Genomic DNA, 19,170 nt, shown 5'->3' on the forward strand with positions numbered 1-19,170 from the left:
TTTGGTATCTGTGTGGGGGACACCCCTGCTTGTCATGGGCCAGTGTAACGCTGCAAGCTGGAATGGGGGGGTGGAGTGCAGGGAGTCTGGCCATGCACAGACATCCCCATCCTGCGGAAAGAGCTCAACAGCACCACGACGGGCTGGGGGCTGCCTCTCGGCGGGGAGCCGGCTCTCCCGGGAACTGACAAACAGCACCTGTGCTGGGCTCTAGGAGTGCGGACCCCGGTTAGCACTGCAGGAAGTGTGGGTGGGGAACGTGCAAAGGAAGCAGCTCAGATCCTTTCGGGGACGGGTCCATTTTGCTCACGAGACGTGGCTCAAAACCCAGCGCGGCCACGGCGGCCAGGCCAGGGGAGTGGGGGAACCCGCCCTTGTACCCACTGGGTTTTGTTACACCCGAACAAGCAAAATTTGGGATTTTTCAGGAGGATTGGGGGAGGGGTTGAAACACAGACTGCAGGGTGGGGGAGGGCGGGACATCAGACAAGCCATCCCCAGGGTGCTGTCGCTCAGCAGGGACAGGGACTGGGGGCCAGGAGGCTAGGGCTGGCCACTGGTGCTGGGGGCAATCGGGCAAAAAAGGGGTGGGGAGCGGGGTGTCAGTCAGGGAGGGGAAGGAGGGGAAGATCGGGGGCGGGGGAAGGTTGAAGGGCTAGAAACTGGCTTTTGTTACCTTGCCTTGTGGCTTCAGAAAGCTGGACAGCCACTGTGAGCACTGTTAGCATCGGCAAGAACAACAGAAGCAAGTGAACCCAGCTGCACGCTCAATGCTACCGCAGACAAGCCCGCGTGGAACGGGGAGTGGGGAGGCGCCCGGGGGGGGGGGGGGGGGGGTCTACTCCAAATCTTCATCCAACTGCCCTACAGCCCCCTTTGCCCATTGTCTCGCATGTCCCCCTCGGAAAGCACGCGGTCCCAGAACTGCTGCGGAGGTTGGAGCCGCGAAACCCCCACAGCCCACTGCAGAGCCGTGAATGGGCCTAGCTCTGGGGCTGTGTGTACGGGGGGAGCCTGCAGTGTGCTGGGCGAAGATGGGTGGGGAGCAGGATATCTGGAGGGGGCCGGAGAAGGGAGAGAGACAGTCTCCCCCACACCTTTAGGAAGCATCCATTGGGGTCTTGCTAATGGAGAGCACTGGGCGTGGCTAATGTTTGTGGGCGGAGTCTGGAGAGGGCATCAACCGGCTACCGATTCCTTGCCGAGCTCAACGGCAAAGTGCTCTGAGGTCGGACTCTGAAAACAGCCGAGCCACCAAACACCTCGTTCCACAGGAGAGTCTCCCCAGCTTGACCGTCAGCTCCCCACCCCACCGCCCCCGGCCATAAATCCCCGCTCCTCTCCCCAAGCGGCCTGTAAAGAGCCGCACGCACCAGGAGACACCAGAGGAGAGCGCCTCCTCTGGACAAAGACTGGGCCCACCCGGCATGGCTTTGTGGATCCAACAGCAGATTCAGGGACCCACAAGATCACTTTGTGGGGAGCACTGGGGGTGGGGTGGGGGGTTACCCATTTGCCATCATGAGCACGATGGGCTCTGAAGGGGCTTCAAGCCTGTCTAGGATCTAAGGTCAAAGTGATCCATGTCTCTCCTTCTTAGAAAAGGGTGACTGATAGACATGGCCCTCCCGAACCGATGGGAGGAGGGTGGAAATGAAGCTGGGGCAGGGAGCTCGGGGGGAGATGCGAATCCTACTTCAACCCTCACACCACGCGAGACATGAGTTTGCTGGTCTCAGCTCAGTGCCCAGTTTAATGCTGCGGAAGCCGTCGTGGTGGGGGTCAGCAGAGCTGATTGCACATCTCACCTCCCCCGAGTCACCTGCCTCCCCCACGTAGACAGATACCTCCCCCCCTCACCTGTGGCAGGCTCCAGGAGAGCAAAAAGCAGCAACAGAAAATTTGTGCTGTCAGATCGCACAGGCTCTCGGGCAAGTTCCTCCCACCCTCCCCTGCAGACGTACAGAGACAAGCAGGGCTCCTAACCAGTCTTTGTGTCCCCCTGCGGCTAACAGAGAGGAGCGGCTGCTCTAGAGATAAACTACCTGCTGTGGTCCCTGGATCCGCATGTATTCCATTCTCTGCTTTATGTGTTTGCTTTTGTCCGGGCTTGCCTGCTGGCTCTGCTTCAGCCGGGAGGCTGGATTCACCATCTTCATGGCTGGTATGGAAACGCCGCCACTCTGTTGAAACACACGGGGTTTGGGGGTTAAATCCGACGCACTTATGAGCCAACCTAACGCTCGCTCCGGTTCCGGGTGTGGGAGGCAGCTGGCTGGGGCCGGCCAGCAGCATTCCCGGCCTTGCTTCCTGGGGGAAGATCTTGCAGTGGTTTGTGAATGAGATCCAGAGGCCCCCTGCGATGCCCACAGGGGTGAGATTTTCATCAACGCTCCGCACCGACCTACCCCACATTGAAATCGGTCCCTCAGTGGGAGCAGACTTAGGCCAACGTTACGGCCTAGATCCTCAAAGGTATTTAGGGTCCTAACTGCTATTAATTAGGGGCCTAAACCCCTTTGAGGATCCGGGCCCAACTTCTTTAGAAAAGCTCACCCCTAAGTGGACTGAGTGGTAAACGCAGCCCCTCTGGGAAGGGGGCTGGCACGCACTTTAAGGCTCCTCGAGAACCGTGCAATGGGCCCGCCAGCATATCTGTGCCTGGGTTTGCTGCTTTTCACTAGTAGGATCCTCCCCCCACACCCCCAAGCCACGGGCTTCATTTCCGGCACAGCAAGACTCTCTCCAGGAGAACCTTGCTTTGATCCAGCCCGGCTGTGCCAACCCATGGCTCCTGGCCCGGAGCACTCTTGGCGGCTCCAGCCTTGCCAGCTCTTGCCATTTCAAAGTCACGTGAGCTTTGGTGTTTTGATCAGCGCCCTGGCTCCGAGCGTCACAGCATGAGGAGAGGATCTGGGCTTTCAGTCTGAAACAACGGGAGGCAGCAGACTGACATTTGAAATCATGACCCCCTCCCAGCGGGAGCCTAAAGGCTCAAAAGCCACAAGGCAAAGACAAAGAACCACAAATCTAACATTAAAAAAAAATCCAACAATTTTGCTGGGCCTGACTCATGATTTTTGAACCTTGGGGAGGCCCGTGCTGGCACTGAGGCCCATCACCACAGCCTCAGACCCAGGCAGCATGGAAAGTGTGGGAATTTCTGGTCGGGAGCCAAGCTTTGCTCATGGCCCCAGGTCTGTAACATGGAGCGAAACCAAAACCCTGGCTCTCCGCACCCCCAAACTTCGGGGCAGAATGTGCCTTGGGGAGAGGGGTCACCCTAAACAGGAGGCGAAGGACAGAGATGTCCAAAAGGCGGCACACTTATGCAGTTACCACATCCTTACTCTCCATCAGAGAGACAGAAAACAAGTGAGTCTTAAGGGGCCTTCTGGTGTTTTGGGGGTTAAATTTCTCTTGGGGGCGGGGGAGCCCCATGAGATTCTCTGGCATTGGAAAAGCATCCCCTCAGTACTGCCCCACGCTGGAAACAGGCCACCAGAGCCCCTGCCATGCAGCGCCCGGCCTTCCAAATGACTTCACTGCACTTCCCAGTGAGTGGGGGGGCTTGTTTCCCAGCGGGCTGCAGGGGCACCACCACCACCACGTATGGCGCCTTCTGCTCAGATCCACCCGTGATGTGTGACATCCACACCCTCGCAGCATCCCTAAGCACCTCGGGATACAAATTACCCAAGGACCTGACGCTCTTGTCTCCTGGGAGCGTGGACGGCAAATGTCCGAGTGCCGAGATTGGGGGAAGAACATGCCTGGGATTTCAGAGGAGGAGAGGACCTGACATCGGAGTGGAGATGCAGCCCCTCGCGCACCCAGTTGGAGGGAGTGAGTCCAGATTTACTCCAGAATCTGGCCTGGAATCTTTCCTCTCAAGCGTGGCATGCACCACCAGCAGCCCCATGAAGAAAGCACAACGATAAAAGCCAATGTGCTCACACGGGATTGCCTGGAGAGGCACAAGAATGCTGAGCACCCACAGCTCCAGCTGAGGATATTGGAAACTGCAGGTGCTCAGCACCTCTGAAACCAGGCCCTCGATTTAGGTGCCTAACTGTGGAATTGGGTGCCTAATTTTAGGCATCCGGGTTAGAAATTGTTGACCAAAAATCCGTGTTTGAGATGGGCCCAAACCTACTCGCAGAGCCAAATACCCTTGTACTGCTGGGGAGGTTTGAAATCCAAGCCTGGATCCAGCCCCCACATTTTGCAAACAGCTCCAAGCCCAATTAGATGTCGGAGCCAAAAACCAGGTTCCAAAAGTCCCTCGACTTTAGGGGTTTTTCCCCAAACCTGGATGTTGACGCTGCAGCCAGATCCCATCTTCGATCAATAACTTGACTCCCTCCCTGTTCCTTTCTACACCAAGATCACCCTAATCCCCCTCCCCTGGAGGGGTCCCAATTATACACACGGTTTGACATGTTCCGAAATGAACGGGAAAATTCTCAGCACAGAAGCGTTTGCATTGTCGGTCCCAGGATAGGAGAGAGATTTGATTGGAACAAGCTCTGTTGGTGAACGAGACAAGGTTTCGAGCGTGCACGGCGCTCTTCTTCGGGGCTGGGAAACTCAGGACAAGCTCTGTGAACGCTTGTCTCTTTCTCCAACAGAGGTTGGTCCAATAAAAGAGATTACCTCCCCCACCTGGCCTGTCAGCACATTCTCATCAGGTAATTCCGCAATGCAAACAGCAGGGACTAGGGAAAAACCACTGAAAGCAATGGAAAACCGAAAGCAGAGGGAATGCATCCCGGCTCGATGAGAGGATGCATGTGAAAGCGAAAGAAAGAGAGCTGCTTTGAGACAGAGGCAGAGTTCCAGGTGGGAATCATGACGGTGGGAATAAAGCAGTTTTTATTAGCTATCCACATACAGTTTGAGATACAGAAGCTGGTGAGAAGGACAGCACAAAGAAAAGATTAATCTGTAAGCAGACAGAGGTCCTGTAACTTGGGTGGATATCAAGGCTGCGCCCAAGGAATAGCTAGTAACCGATCACTGCAATCGTTTGCCCCATGTAGCTCATTATAGTTTCCTGGAGTGCGTGCTTGCATTCTAGCCATGTGCACACAGACTGACTTTCTGGTGCCTCTTCCAAACTCTTCCATCCTGCAACCTGTGCTCCTCTCTCCAAGTTCCATGCAGGTTGCTACAGTTATTATGAAAAACACGAGCAGATCTGGGACCAGCTACAATGGATGGCACAAACAGGGCTTTGTAAAGGAATGCTGAGCAGGATGTGCGCTGAGCTGAAATTTAGGCCAGGCCTGAGCATCCTAACCCAGGAGCTGTAAATGGATGAACCATCATTTCAATGACACAAAAATCAGGCCCATGACACTAGATTCAGCAGAGTAGTAAAGGAGTGAGTCTAAATGGGCTATATAAGAGAAGTGCAGTGAGCACCGATGGGTGTCAGCCAGCCAGCTTAGAGTAAGGTGAGGTGAGTTGAGCCGCGTTGTTCTAGGGAGCAGCCTGCTTTCTCTCTCTCTGGTTTTTGGGCTCTTGTGGGTTACCATTCTGAATTCTAAGATATAAAGTCGTGCTACACTGCACCCTTCCAGCAGGCGTATTTCTGTTTGTGGCTAAGTTCTCTGTGTGCATGCTGTGAGCATATAACATTTCCCAGCTATGTTCTGGTGTGGTACACTGCCCATTGCAGTGATTACAGACAGGGGTGAGCTGTTATGATTTGGATCTGGGTCTCAAACAGCCCAGAAATTTAGGGTGATCGGGGGGTGAATTTTCATCTGATTAGTGACCGATTCAGCCAAACCCTGGCTAAGTGGCCTCCTGTTTCAAGACCTTTGTTTTGTGACACATCCAGGCAACCAGAAGTCCTGCTACTGTAGCGATAAATAAAACTTGCGGGCTTACTTCTCATTTACACTCAGGATTTGTCTACACGGCCATCAGAGATGCGACCGTCGCTCGGGTACCAATACAGTGACGCCGTGGCAGCATTCAAGGGACCCTGGGTAGCTAGCTGGTGCTGCAGCAGTGTCACTGTTATTCGTACCTAAGCTAGCTGAATTAAAGCTAGCCTGCATACGTCTATACGAGCTGCAATCGCCCGACTGCAGTGTACACAGACCCTATGGTCCCTTTACACCACTCCGTCTGTGTAACTGGAACTGAAGTGGCAGCAAACGACAGCCACATCCATTTTAAGTCCCGTTTACGCAGGCGCAGCGACGCCAAGGGGCCTTAATGTAAACAGGAACCAGGCCCAGTATAATTGCTACAAAGGGAAAAGGGATTCATTCATAAAAGCGGAGGGTTAACAAAGGAATAAGCTGAGTTCTGACTGGCAGAGCTCTCCCGCCCCCTTCTCTCATCAGCTATTCAGCAAGAAGCCTGGTCCTTGCAGATTCCATTTGCAACCAATTTGGACAGCTTCAGGAGCTCAGCTCTGTGATTTAATTAGGAGAACCATCTGCCACTTAGCAAGGCCACTTAAAGTGCAGTTTGTTAGAAAAGTGAGAGACACAAAACTCTCCATCCTTTTACTTACAAATGGAGGAGATCTAATGTGGCGTCCCTGAGGGTACGTCTACACGGCAAAGAAAAATCCGTGGCACTGAGTCTCAGGACCCAGGTCAACTGACTTGGGATCGCTGGGCTAAAAGGAGCCATGTAAACGTTTGGGCTCGGAATGGGGCCGGGGCTCCGAGACCCTTCGCGCTTGCCGGATTTCAGAGCCCGGGCTCCAGTGTGAGCAGGAACATCTTCCCTGCTACTTTTTGCCCCGAAGGCTGAGCCAGGCTCTAGATTCAGTGTTGCAGGTTTTTCTTTGCAGCGCTGACATACTCTGATTAACACAATGCAGAGCAGGGGCCCTTTAAACAGGACCTGATCCTGCCCTCGATCCCACGGGCATGAAACTGGAATAACTGCACAAAAATTAATATGGTTACTCCAGATGCACACAGGTTAAGGTGTAAATTTCAGCAGAACTTGGCCCTTAGCGCTCAACATTTGGGGCTGACTCCTATGCTAAAATGACCCCCCAAATCTGCTGCTAAGGCCCTGTGTGGAATGTCTCCCTTGTCATCTGCCTTCTCTTCCTGGATCTCACGGGTCCCCCCATTCTTATCTGGATCTGATTTTATTGCCTTGGGGTTAATCAGCAAACTTGACATCCAGCCATCCAGCTACAGTTTGAATTTGCACTCAGCAGCCAGCACTCAATTTCCAAAGCAGAGGGGTGGCCAGGGTCTCGGTGGCTAACTGGGGCCCGACACACTCTGTTCGGTACTTGTTTCCAGGTCTGTGCCAGGCCATTAAGCCAGTCACCCCTCCCCTATTGGATGGCATCAGAATGCGGGTGCAATGGATGAAGACTGCTGACCTCGGTCTAATTCAGCGCTAACACCCAGCGGGGGAGAGGGGGAGGGAGGTGTAAAAAACCCGCCACAAGGCTCACGAGAGAAACACAGAGAGAGATGCCAGGCGGGCCAGTTCACTTGCAAAGGGCCTGCTGCTTTTCCAGTTCACGTGCCACCAATCTCCGTTATTTCTCCGCCCCGTTTGCCGTTATTGCAGGGTCTGTCCGAATGCCGGGGGAAGAGGAGGGGAAGTTTTTTACACCTCAGCTCTAGGGGAAGCTGGATTCTCAGGAAGGGGGTGGGGCCGGGTGGAGGCAGAGGAAGAGAAGGCATCAGATGGAATCCGAGCGTAGAGCACAACAAGAGGAATAACAGAAAATAAACCTTAGGACTGTCGAGCGGAAGCTGCGGCTTGGGTAGCAGAGGTGGCTTGGTCCCGCTCAGAGATGACCTTCTGGGAGCATCAGCCTCACCCTGTTCTGAATCCGTGGTCCTGGCACGCCAGCAACTGTCTTCAAGATCCCCCAAGCCCTCCTTTAGCCCACTGTCATCCTGAGACCCCAACTGTCCTAGCAGCTCTCTCCGAAATATAAATTCAGCTGATGGGTGGATATTGATTTCATTAATGGTCATCTCCAGCTCACGGATAGTTTCTTCAAGGCTGTCCAGTCTTTGGTATGTGCATTCGCAAATCTCGTGGCTGCTTAGGCTTGCAAAGCCGAGAGGAGACATTTCCTCTTTGGTTTGGCCTTCTAGGTCCAGGTCGTGCTCTCTCTCTGCTGGGGACCCTCCGGTATTCGAGGCTGCCTTGGTCTCCTCTCCATCCGCAAATCGGTCTAGGGTTCTCTGTCCAGAGGTGGCGCTATGCTCACTGGATCTTGATGAAGCACTGAAATGCTCCTCAGGAGGCTGCGTCGTGAGTTGTTCAGACACCTGGTAGTTTGGATCTTTGCCTGGGAAAGATCTTGGTCTTGGCGTTGGACACTTTGAGGCTGGACAGCTAGTGAGGTCTTCCCTTTGCGCCTGCTTGCTAGCCCCACTGGGGTCTTCTGAAGTGGGGGGCATCCTCTCCGAGCTTCGATTGGTTCTCCTGGCTTTGGGTTCTGTAACATCGCCATGAAATCCCACGGCCGCTTTAGACCCTTCGCCTTTGTCAGTGATGGAGACCTTCTCGGAACCCACTTCAGGGTCCGCGGCTTCTTTCAAGAGATCGATGAGGGGTTTGTCCTCCACACAGACAACTGGCCCATAGGCCATAGTCTCGCAGCTGCCTTCCTCTCCGGCGTCCAACGTCCCAAGCTCTTCTCCTCCCTCCTCAGCCAGGGGGTTCCCTCCATCCTTTGACAAAGCTTGAGCTGGGGTGTTTGTCACTAAGAATGCTATCATTTCTCCTTCTGGAGCGCCTCCAGGCTGGACAGGTGAGGCTTGGCTGCTTCCAGGCACCGACAGAGCCTGCTTTAAGAAACCAGATGGCACCCGGACGAGAGAGGTTTCCTCCCTTTCGGCCTGGTTCTCAGGGCTGCTTGGCAAGAGCCCCAGTCCCTCCAAGTTTCTCTCTGTTTCCGCCATGGCCTGTGTAGGCTCCACATGTGGAGATCCTTCCATTCCCACCTCTCTGTCGCTGGAAGTGCACTGACAGCTGCCTGTTTCTGCAGCCACCTCCAGGTCTGCTTCCGGCGAAGGCAGGTCAGGCACCCACTCGGTGAGCACAATCTGAGGGAGGGGGATAGCTGGGCTGGCTGGAGAGGCCGATTCCTGTGGAGAAAATTCAGACCAGTTAACAGCAGGTAGGAAGTGGGGGAAGTTTACCATGCAAATGAAGAAAGCTGAGTGCTTCTTAGAGGGTATTCCTGCCTAGCCAGGGCTGCCAACCTCACAATCCACCCACTGGGTCTATAATCCCAGACTATCCAGCCACTTCTGCAGTCACCTGAGCGCTGGGCCACGCCTGACGCAGAATAACTCAAGAGGGAGGGCTTGGTTTCAGTAACCCCTTTGGGCAATGGTGACTTAGGCACCTCTCGATGCCTGGACTGTACAGTGCACCTGGGTAGGGTGAGAGGAGCCAATGGGTGTTAGGCACCTAACCAGCATAGGTGCTGCCCTGGGGAACACGTAGCCAATGTGCTGTTTAAAGAGCCTGCCGACAGAGGTGAAATCAGGATTAAAGACGCACTACAAAGGAGATGCAGTGGGTCGCGGGTCCCCACAACGAAGAAATCCGCAGAGAAGGAGTTGAGTCGGCCTCTATCCTGCCCGATACTATTACATTAGAACATCAGAAGGGCCATGCGGGGTCAGACCAATGGTCCGGCTAGCCCATGGTCCTGTCTTCCGAAAGTGGCCACTGCCAGATGCTTCAGAGGGAATGAACAGAACAGGGCAATTATCCAGTGGTCCATCCCCTGTCGTCCAGTCCCAGCTTCTGGCAGTCAGAGGCTGGGGACACCCAAGGGGTGTGTCTCTGACCCTCTTGGCTAATACATTCTGGAGGCAGAGGGACTTGGGGATCCCCTCCGCCCCCCCCCCCCCCCGAGCTGTGCACTGCAGAGAGGCAGGTGAGAGAGAAGGTGTTAGTGATTTAACGGCTAGGGGATTCTGTGCTAGCAGGACTTCCTTTGTCTGGAGCTGGGAGCTATCAGGGGCTCCGCCCAGGCCCCCCACCCCCCGTAGCGCTTACCTGGACTGACGGCTGGCGGCTGGAGTCTGTTCCAGCATCGGGCTGGCTGGCCGCTGCAGCCTAGTGGCAGAACAGGGCAACAATACGGGTTATTCTGCTCCTCCCACCAGGCCTGGCTGGGGCTGCCCCATTTCCTGGGATTCGTGGCGTGGGAGCGGCCCCACGTGGGGTGCCCCAATGCAGCAGGTCTGATTCTATCACCACCCTCCGGGGTTCTAGGATCCAGCAGAGGCAAGTGGGGGAAGGAGGGGAAAACGGCAAGGCCAGGCACTGACATCCAGGACCAGAGCTGGGTCTGAGCCAACCCCGCCCCAGGATCTAAACACCCCTCCCAGCACCGGGGCAGCAGACAGAGGCAGGGGCTGGCGGCAGAGACCCACTGGGGAGCAGCTTCCACACCGCCCCCACCCGGCAGCTGGAGAGTCAGCTCCCCCCATTCCCCACTCGATTTGACACAGCGCCCGCTGGGCAGAAAACGCAGCACAGAGCCGCCAATCTGGCGCAGAAGGGGAGCGCGGCTGCTGGGGTGAGGGAGAGGGACGCACCGGGAGACAGGATTGCAGTAGAGGGAAAGAGAGCGACGCAGACAGAGAGGGGCAGCGGGAGAGCCGGGGATAGCAAAGTGTCTCCTTTTGGTGCAGCGGAGCTCCTCGGCCACCGTGCTCTGAGCCGTGGACCTTGCCAACGTCTCCGGTCAATAAAGGGTGAGGTGGCAGATGGGCGCGGGGCGCGTTTTGGGACGCTGCACCTCCCAGCACGGAGCCAGGGGCGGAGGGGGCGTCACAGGGTTGGTTTGATCTGACCCTTGTTCGGAGGGGGGCAGTGGAGGAGTTGATCAGCTGTGGGGAGGGAGAGCAGATGCCCGAGGGCTCAGCTGACCCAGCTGTTTGGGTTGCAGGCAGGACTGGCTTCTTGGACTGGAATCCGCCGGGAACCGTCTTCTTCACAGCTCCAAAGGGAAGGCCCGGAGGAGAGTTACTCCCTGCAGTAGCCTCCCTGCAGCCTGGAGGGGCTCAGCTCTCTTGCTGGCTGGCTGGATCCCCAGGACGTGACGGCCCTTGGGCCTGGAAGGATCGTGGCCAGGGTTCTTGGGCAGATTCCCACCCTGTAGATTTCTACCCCGGTCCCTTCCCTCCGTCTCTTCCCCACTCCTGGGCTCGTTGGTCCAGCTCCCCCAAGCCCATCTTCTCCCCTCTCTGACTGGCAGCTGTACCCTCTGCCCCCCACTCTGTGTCACGCCCTCTTTGGCTTTACCCCCTTCCAGCCTCCTGCTTTCTGTGCTCTCGGCTGCCATCCAGCCCTCATAAGAACATACGAATGGCCCTTCTGGGTCAGACCAAAGGTCCATCTAGCCCAGTGTCCTGTCTTCTGACAGTGGCCAATGCCTGGTAGCAAACAGAGGCTAGGGACACTATCCCTGCCCATCCTGGCTAATAGCCATTGCTGGACCTATCCTCCATGAACTAATCTAGTTCTTTTTTGAATCCTGTTAAGGTCTTGGCCTTCACAACATCCTCTGGCAAGGAGTTCATAGACTCATAGAGTTTAAGGTCAGAAAGGACCATTATGATCATCTAGTCTGACCTCCTGCACAATGCAGGCCACAGAATCTCACCCACCCACTCCTGTAACAAACCCCTGACCTGTGTCTGAGCTATTGAAGTCCTCAAGTCTAAAGACTTCAAGGGGCAGAGAATCCTCCAGCAAATGACCCGTGCCCCAGGCTGCAGAGGAAGGCGAAAAACCCCCAGGGCCTCTGCCAATTTGCCCTGGAGGAAAATTCCTTCCCGACCCCAAATATTGTGATCAGCTAAAGCCTGAGCATGTGGGCAAGACTCACCAGCCAGAGACTCAGGAAAGAATTCCCTGTAGTAACTCAGATCCCACCCCATCCCTATCTTGTGTCCCATCTAGAGTTCCACCGATTGACTGAGTTGTGTGAAGAAATACTTCCTTTTGTCTGTTTTAAACCTGCTGCCTGTTAATTTCATTCGGTGACCTTGGTTCTTGTGTTATAAGAAGTAGTAAACACTTCCTCATCTACTTTCTCTACACCCTCGGTCTTCTTCTCCCATCCACACCCTACCCAGCGGGGCCATCGCAGGTCCAAACCCCAGGCGAGGCGAGTGCAGGATGCCCCCAGACCCTGTCCAATGGAGAACCCCAGGTGTCTCCTGCCACTGGCCACCTGGCTAAGCCCCTGCACAGCTCAGACCAGATCATGCTCCGGGTGTGGCCATTGTCCCCAGTGCACGGCATGCATCGCCACCCAGAGCCCTTGTTCCAGTGAGGCATCCCGCGTGCAGTGATGAGCCCTTCCATCCCTCGCCAGTGACCCCCGCACACACACCCGTCCCCCGCCCACGTGGGTGCAGAGCCTGGCCCCTAGGGGCAGCGCCAGGGTCCGTTGCTCTGGTGGTTAGTGCCCAGTACCGTGCTGTGTCAGTATAGTCCGCGCCAGCGTCGGGGAGTGATGCGGGGGCTGTGATGAGCCATTAGTTTGTTAATCCAGAGAGCGCGTGAAAGGGGGGAGCAGACAGGAGAGGCGGCTGGGCAGAGGGGCAGCGGCAGCCAGCCGGGTGGAAGAGGGAGTTGCGATCGGGCACAAGCTGTTACCTTCCATCCTTCGGCTGCAAGGGCGGCCCCATTGGGCCACAAGTCTGCGGGAGCGGGGGAGACGGCGGCCGCGAGCCGGTCGCAGCGGAACTTGGGGATAAATGGGGAGCCAGAGCTTCTCTGAAACACCTGGGGAGTCAGAACACGGTGGGTTGTGCAGTGGAACCAAAACGGGGGGTTCGGAGAAGGAGCCCTGGGCCTGCTGTTCCCTAGCCCGGCCTCAGCCTAGATGTGCTGACGCCAGCTCGCAGTGGGCGAGACAATGGCTCTTCTCGGCTGTGCGCTGGTGCTGGGGGGTGTTAAAGTGACAGCTGGAAACCCGGCCACAGAGACGGGAGTGCGGCTGCCTGCTCCTCCCCTGGAGCGACGCGTGCCCTGCGATATCCGGCCTGTCCCCTGGGGACAGAGAACCCTGGCCCGGCCCGGGACGGGGCCCGAGGGGAAGGCAGGGTCCCTTGTTGCTCTGATTCTGGGACAGGGAGCTAGTTTCTCCTGCCTGCCGCTCACATCATGGCCTGGCTCACGCGCTCCCCTGGCACTCGGTCCAATGGGGGTGTCTGCAAACGGGTTTCGGGCGGGGCTGGAGGCCAAGCTAGAGACTCGGTGGGGTTTGGACCAGGGAACCCCCGTGCTAGCCAGACATAGGGGAACTCAATAGGACCCAAGAAGCATCCTGGACATCTAGCCCTCAGCTCCACCCGACAAGTGGAAATGGCGCCAGCTTTCGGGGGAGATTTCCAGTCCCCTCCAGGACACAGTGTCTGAATAGATTGTTTCAGGATACCTGAACTTCAGGGTTTCTGTCCCGGGAGCGGGGAACCCAACTTACCCCTCTCTGAACCTGGCAGAGCTTCAGACCACCCCGCCAGGTGGGCCTACACTCCAAAACAGGATGGAAGCCCGGAGCGAGAGGGACGAAGTCGCTCTGCCAAAGCCTGGCGCCCCTGCCCACCCTGACCCTGCCGGGCCCCCGCAGGTTCGAACCCACTGACTGCCGGTGAGCCCAGCTATCCCTCCGCGGAGCCATGAGCGGAGACGCTAGGACCTGACCACTACCCCCGTTACAGAGTGAACTGATTGACTGCCCTTCCCCAGTGCCTCCCCCAGGGGGCAGTGCTTCCTTGCATGTGTGCCAGGGGCCCGATCCTGCTTCTGGTGATGGCAATGCTGCTACTGCTGAGAGAGTGCAGGATCGGGCCCAGGGCGACTGGGGGGGGAGGGGGGAGGGTGTTGTTCTGGGCAGGGCTCCCGTCATGTGTGTCCCTCCCCCCCCCCACCCCCCGCCTCCTTCGGCACCCACCTCCAGCTCGGCGATGATCCGGTCCTCCTCGTCGTCATCCTTGATGGCCGAGGCAATGATGGGTGGGGTGGACGCGGGCCTGGTGACCTCCGACACCGTCCGCCTCAGCTTCACTTGGGGCTTCTGGGGCTCCAGCTCCTCCGACTCCGCCTTCTGCAGGGCGAGAGGGGGCGGGGGGATCATCCCTGGGTGCCTGGAGCCGGCCAAGGCCCCTGCTCCCCGCCCCCACCCTGGGGAGCCCGCCCCATACCTTCATGAAGCTGGAGTCCTTCTTGCTGGTGACGATCACCTCACCGGTGCGGGTGGTGGTCAGCCCGTGGGAGGAGGGGAAGCTCCGTCGAGGAGGGGGGGGAGGCGGCGATTTCGAGGGCTTCTCAGTCCGATACCTGGGGACTGTCAGCTCATCTGGGGAAAGAACCGGGCCGTTAGGAGCAAGGCCCCACTCTTCCCCGATCCACCCCTCCGGCCCAAGCCAGGGACTCTCCTACGGTCAAGTGGGGCGCAGCAGAATCTCCAGGGGTCCACAGTTCAGGCATGGGGCAGCCCAGCTTTGGTGTTTCCCCCACCTATGAATGTGCTGGTGCAATCAAGAAGGACATGTTCTCTTCGGGGCGTAAGCGTGATGGGAAACTCCCGGTGGTTTTTGCAACAGGGCAGCGGCTTGTGTAGGACATGCCGATTGCCTCCGTCTCTGAGAGCTTGGATGCTGACCCATTTGGGTCGGGTTACACAGCCCCGGGGACCTCACGCGTAGGCCCCAGCGCATGGTTGGCCACACAACTGGCTCCACGGAGCCCGATAGGCAGGCATGCTGCTCGGGAGAGGCCTAGGGCTGGGCTAGCAGGGGGTCAGGGATCACGGGACCAACCCAGTGAGGTGCCGAGCGCTCTCAACAACCTTGGAGGGTGCTCAGGTCCTTGCACGAATGGGGCCCTGGGTGCATTAGTAGATCTGGGGGGACTGTGAGCTCTAAAATTCAATCCACATTACAGGCAGGGAACAGAAACATAACAATTCCCATACCCGGTGCAAAGCCCTCACAATAAGGACCCGTTGGTTAAGGCAGCAGGTAAACCCTCCGAAGCTGCATTCAACCCCCCTGATGCCAACCCAGCTGAGTTTCTAGATTCACATGTTTTTCCTGCACGGAGCACGGTTCTCCACCGGGGAGCAGCGCGGCGCTCGGAGCAGGGTCCTGCTTGCAGCTTGGAAGAGCTGCCAGGTGCTGGTCTGAACTGGGGATGGTCCTAGCAGGCGGTGGGGTTCCCAACGCCCGCTGACAGCGTTGGGAGGGAGAGTCTCTTGCACTGCCCAGGCTGGCCAGGAAGGGGCGCTGCAGCCTCAGCCATCCCCAAGGTCACTCTTATAGCTCTGCTACTGCCGTGTGTGTGTGTGTGTGTGTGTGTGTGTGTGTGTGTGTGTGTGCGCGCGTATGCGTGTGCGCGCGCGTGTGTGTGTGTGCGCGCGCGCGCGCGCTGCTCAAACTTTTCCACGGCAGGGACCTCCTGGGCAACTTGCCGGGAGCCCGCAGACTGCAATTGATTTGCGCCAGTTTTTAACGCCAGCCCTGCAGGGCTGCAACCTGCCCATGCTCATGACCCCCTGGATCCCTTTGTGGCCGAATTCACCAGCTGGGAGTGAGCAGAATCACTTAGCCCACACGGCCCTCCCAGGGCTGATGATAGAACCCAGGCATCCTGACCCCCAGCGCCACGCCCTCCTCTAACCAACTACACCCCACTCCCCTCCTAGAGCCAGGGACAGAACCCAGGAGTCCTGGCTCCCTGCCCCCCTCCCCGCGCTCTAATCCCACTTGACCTCACACCCCCGCCCAGATCCTGACAGAGAACCCAGGAGTCCTGACTCAGTGGGGGTAGCAGAGAGGCTGAAAAGGGGTGCGGTCAGGGGGTGCGACTTGAGAGGGCACCTTCAGAGCGGACGCAGGGAAGCGTTACAAAGGGCACCCTGGTTTCTGACCACCCCATCCCCCGCTCCTCCCTGCCCCCTACCTGAGCCCCTGCGGCCATTGGGGTCGATTTTGGCGGTGGCTTTCTGTGCGTGCTGCGGCTTGGAGGGCTTGTGCTCAGGCGTGGAGGCGGCGCTGCCGGCGGCCTGCTTGTGCTTGGCGGCAAACTCCAGGTCGGGGATGGCCTTCATGAGCTCGGCCTGGGTCTCCTCCAGGAGGCGGTTAATGTCCTTGGCGCTGTACTGGGTCAGCGCCGCCCTCTTCTCCTCCCAGTCCCGCTCGGCGGCCTGCCGGCAGAAAGCACCACTCGCTGAGCTCGCATGCGGGGACGGGCCGGGGGAGCCTTCCCCGTCCGTGGGAACATGTGGCACCGTGGGAGGATCTGGGGCGCTCGGCTCCATCTCCAGCTGCACAGAATCCCGGGGTACAGGCTGGGGGGCTCTGGGAGGAACCCCAGGAATGGTTGTTCCAAAGGGCCTGAGTCACTAGAGGGTTTCATACAGTCTGTGGCCAGAAGGGATCATCTAAGCCAGTGGTCCTCAAACTGTGGGTTGGGACCCCAAATTGGGTCGTGACCCCATTTTAATGGGGTCACCAGGGCTGGCTTAGACTTGCTGGAGCCTGGGGCCAAACCCAAACTCCAAGGCCGCGGGCTTCATCCCTGGGTGGCAGAGCTCAGGTTACAGGCCCCCTGCCTGGGGCTGAAGCCCTTGGGCTTTGCCCCCGCCCCGCCCTGGGGCAGTGGGGCTCGGGCGTGTTCAGGCTTCGGTCCCCCCTCCTGGGGTCCGGTAGTAATTTTTGTTGGGGGTCGCAGTGCAATGAAGTTTGAGAACCCCTGATCTAGGCTAACCCCCTGTATAGCATGGGCCAGAAAACTTCTCCCACACGTCCCTGTATTAAGCCCAAAGCCTAGTTAGATTAAAGCATTTCAGATCTCAGGAGTCTGTGAGCCGCAGGCAGGGAACGGAAGAGAGCGAGGGGCCACCCATGCCCCAGGCCTTGGCGCCAGCTGGGAATCAGGGAGATCCATCCCGATGATCCCAGCAGGTGACCCAGCCTGCAGAGGTAGGGTCCCTGCCACCTGGACCATCCTTACAGCCAGCGGCAGAGGTGGGGATGGAACCTCGCAGTCCTGACTCCTTGTCCACTTTGCTCTGATCACGCTCCCCTCCTCTAGCTGGGAATAGAACCCAGGAGTCCTGACTCCTTGGCCTCCTTCTGCTCTAACCTCTAGGCTATGCTTCCCCGCTTATAAATAGATTCCAGGACTAAAGGTTTAACCCAGCACATCAGGAGGCTCCAATCAATACTCCAGGGCAGATTCTCTCCCAGAGGATTCCCTTTCCACTCACACCGTGTCACCACATGTCAGAGCAGCCCCCAGGCTGCTCTATCCTGAGCAGGCAGCCGGAGCGGGAGCTACTGAGCAGCAGAGAAGGAACAGCAGCTGCTCCAGTGGGGAGTGTTGGAAGGTAGGTGGGGAGATGGCGCCCCCTACAGCACACACCCCAAAGTGACAGGGCTGATTCAAACCCTGCAGTGTAAAAATCGCCGAGCACTTAATTCTCAGCTCCTAACAGCCTTGGCCTACAGGCCTGGGAACCCTGGCTTGAACCTCTCCTGGGTGTGCGACAGGCCAGACAACACAGCAGAAGTGCCAGGCTCCCCCCCAACCCCGGCTCTCACCTCTACAGACACGGCCTTGTCCACGCTCCTCCTGCCGGGAGTCTCGGGGCCCGTCTGGGTCTTGGCCGGCACCATCTCCGGAGCTCGGGAGGAGTTATTGCTCTTAGGGAGTTGCGGGGGACCATGCCCAAAGCCCGGTGTGCCCAGGGTATCTGTGGAGGCGGTCAGGTCATGGAGGTTCATCGGGGGGCTGGTGGGGACCTCGAAATCCAGACCCTTGCTGAAATCGGTCTCTGGCGCCACCTTCTTCGGGGACTGGCTCAGGTTGTTGGACTGAGCCCACGTGCTCTCGTCCACTTGCCTGCCAATGGAACAGAGAGTTCAGAGGTCCCCGTGTGGGGCTGGGGAGGTGGCGGGTTAGGGGGGGCAGCTGCGCAGCCAGGAAGTGGTGTAAGCTATTGCCAAATACATTTTCAACCACTTTGAACAGTTCAGTGTTGGTCGATAAGTTTATCAACCACCACCAAATAATGGAACATTTTCAGTTTTCAAAACAAAATTTTAACCCGAAAAAGGTTTTTCAACCCCCTCCCCCCACCTGTTGGGTTTGGGGTTTTTTTTGTTTTTGTTTTTGTCAAACGTATCCAAAAAATTTCACATTTGCAAACTCAATTGAAATTTCCCACCAGGACTAAATCGTCCTTTCCCAGGCAGCACTAATGATAATTGTTTGTATTCCAGTAATTACTGGAGCACCTAGAGGCTGTAATGAGCACCCATTGTGTTAGGTGCTGTACAAACCCAGAACAAAAAGGCAGCCCTTGCCCCAAGGAGCTTTCACTCGAAGACGAAAGACAACGGGCAGATAGAGAAAGACAGACAGACGGGCAGCTCAAGGGACCTGTGAGATTAACCTGTGAGATTATTCTGATTGGTGCATGGAGAGACTCCAGGTGTTGAGGTGCCCAAATCCCTTGGAGGGTCTGAGCCCAGCTGCCCAAGCACCGTCAGGTGCAGGCCTCAGGGCAGAGGACGACAAGCGGCTGTGGGCATGGTTACAGGGAGCACCTCCCATGCCTGAGAGAGCAGGAAGCGGCTGGCTGGGAAATTTGACAAAGGGGTGACTAAGAATGGGATCATTGATGGAGCGGAGAAAGGAACCAGACCTCTCCCTCTGCCCCAGCAGGGATCAGGGCCCAGAGAGCCAGGACCCACCCTGGGGTGTGATGGAAGGGACTCCCCTGTGGATCCGGGCTGGGAGGGCACACCAGGATCTGGGCCCAGGGAGCTGGGACCTACCCTGGGGGTGGGATAGCAGGATACCCTTGGGGATCCGGGCTGGAAGGGGCTCACCTGCGGATCTGGGTGAGGGTGTCTGTCACCGTCTTGCAGCGCTTCAGCAGGCCGTCCAGCCGATGCGGCTCCTCCTTGAGGAACTTCACGGCCTCCACCTCCACCCGAAGCACCACCCGCATCTTGCTCTGCAGGCTGGGGAAGTGAGCTGGGGCGGGGGAGGCGCAGGGTCAGAGCAGGCCCAGGGAGGGCTGGGCAAGACCCTCCTCTCCCGGCTGCACAGGAATGCAAAGCCCTGCACCCAGAGACACACCCGGCTCTGCCGTGCCCATGTCTGCCT

The 19,170-nt window shown here is 57.6% G+C and overlaps 1 protein-coding gene across 25 annotated transcripts in view; it reads right to left on the minus strand.

Annotated features, from left to right (window-relative positions):
- Positions 1–19,170, minus strand: part of SRCIN1 (SRC kinase signaling inhibitor 1) — a 180,072-nt gene that overhangs the window by 9,243 nt on the left and 151,659 nt on the right. For 12 of the 25 annotated variants that reach the window (XM_043536612.1, XM_043536616.1, XM_043536614.1 and 9 more), the window contains 9 exons: positions 18,891–19,038; positions 17,598–17,898; positions 15,955–16,198; positions 14,196–14,350; positions 13,946–14,098; positions 12,646–12,774; positions 10,030–10,089; positions 7,734–9,104; positions 2,046–2,183 (listed from right to left, as the gene is read on the minus strand). In XM_043536612.1, the coding sequence (XP_043392547.1) occupies positions 2,046–2,183; positions 7,734–9,104; positions 10,030–10,089; positions 12,646–12,774; positions 13,946–14,098; positions 14,196–14,350; positions 15,955–16,198; positions 17,598–17,898; positions 18,891–19,038 (2,699 nt within the window). The remainder of the gene's footprint in view (positions 1–2,045; positions 2,184–7,733; positions 9,105–10,029; positions 10,090–12,645; positions 12,775–13,945; positions 14,099–14,195; positions 14,351–15,954; positions 16,199–17,597; positions 17,899–18,890; positions 19,039–19,170) is intronic. The other 13 variants (XM_043536627.1, XM_043536625.1, XM_043536628.1 and 10 more) reach the window with 2 other exon arrangements.

The sequence above is a fragment of the Chelonia mydas genome, chromosome 27, assembly GCF_015237465.2.
Source record: "Chelonia mydas isolate rCheMyd1 chromosome 27, rCheMyd1.pri.v2, whole genome shotgun sequence".
NCBI lineage: Eukaryota > Metazoa > Chordata > Testudines > Cheloniidae > Chelonia > Chelonia mydas.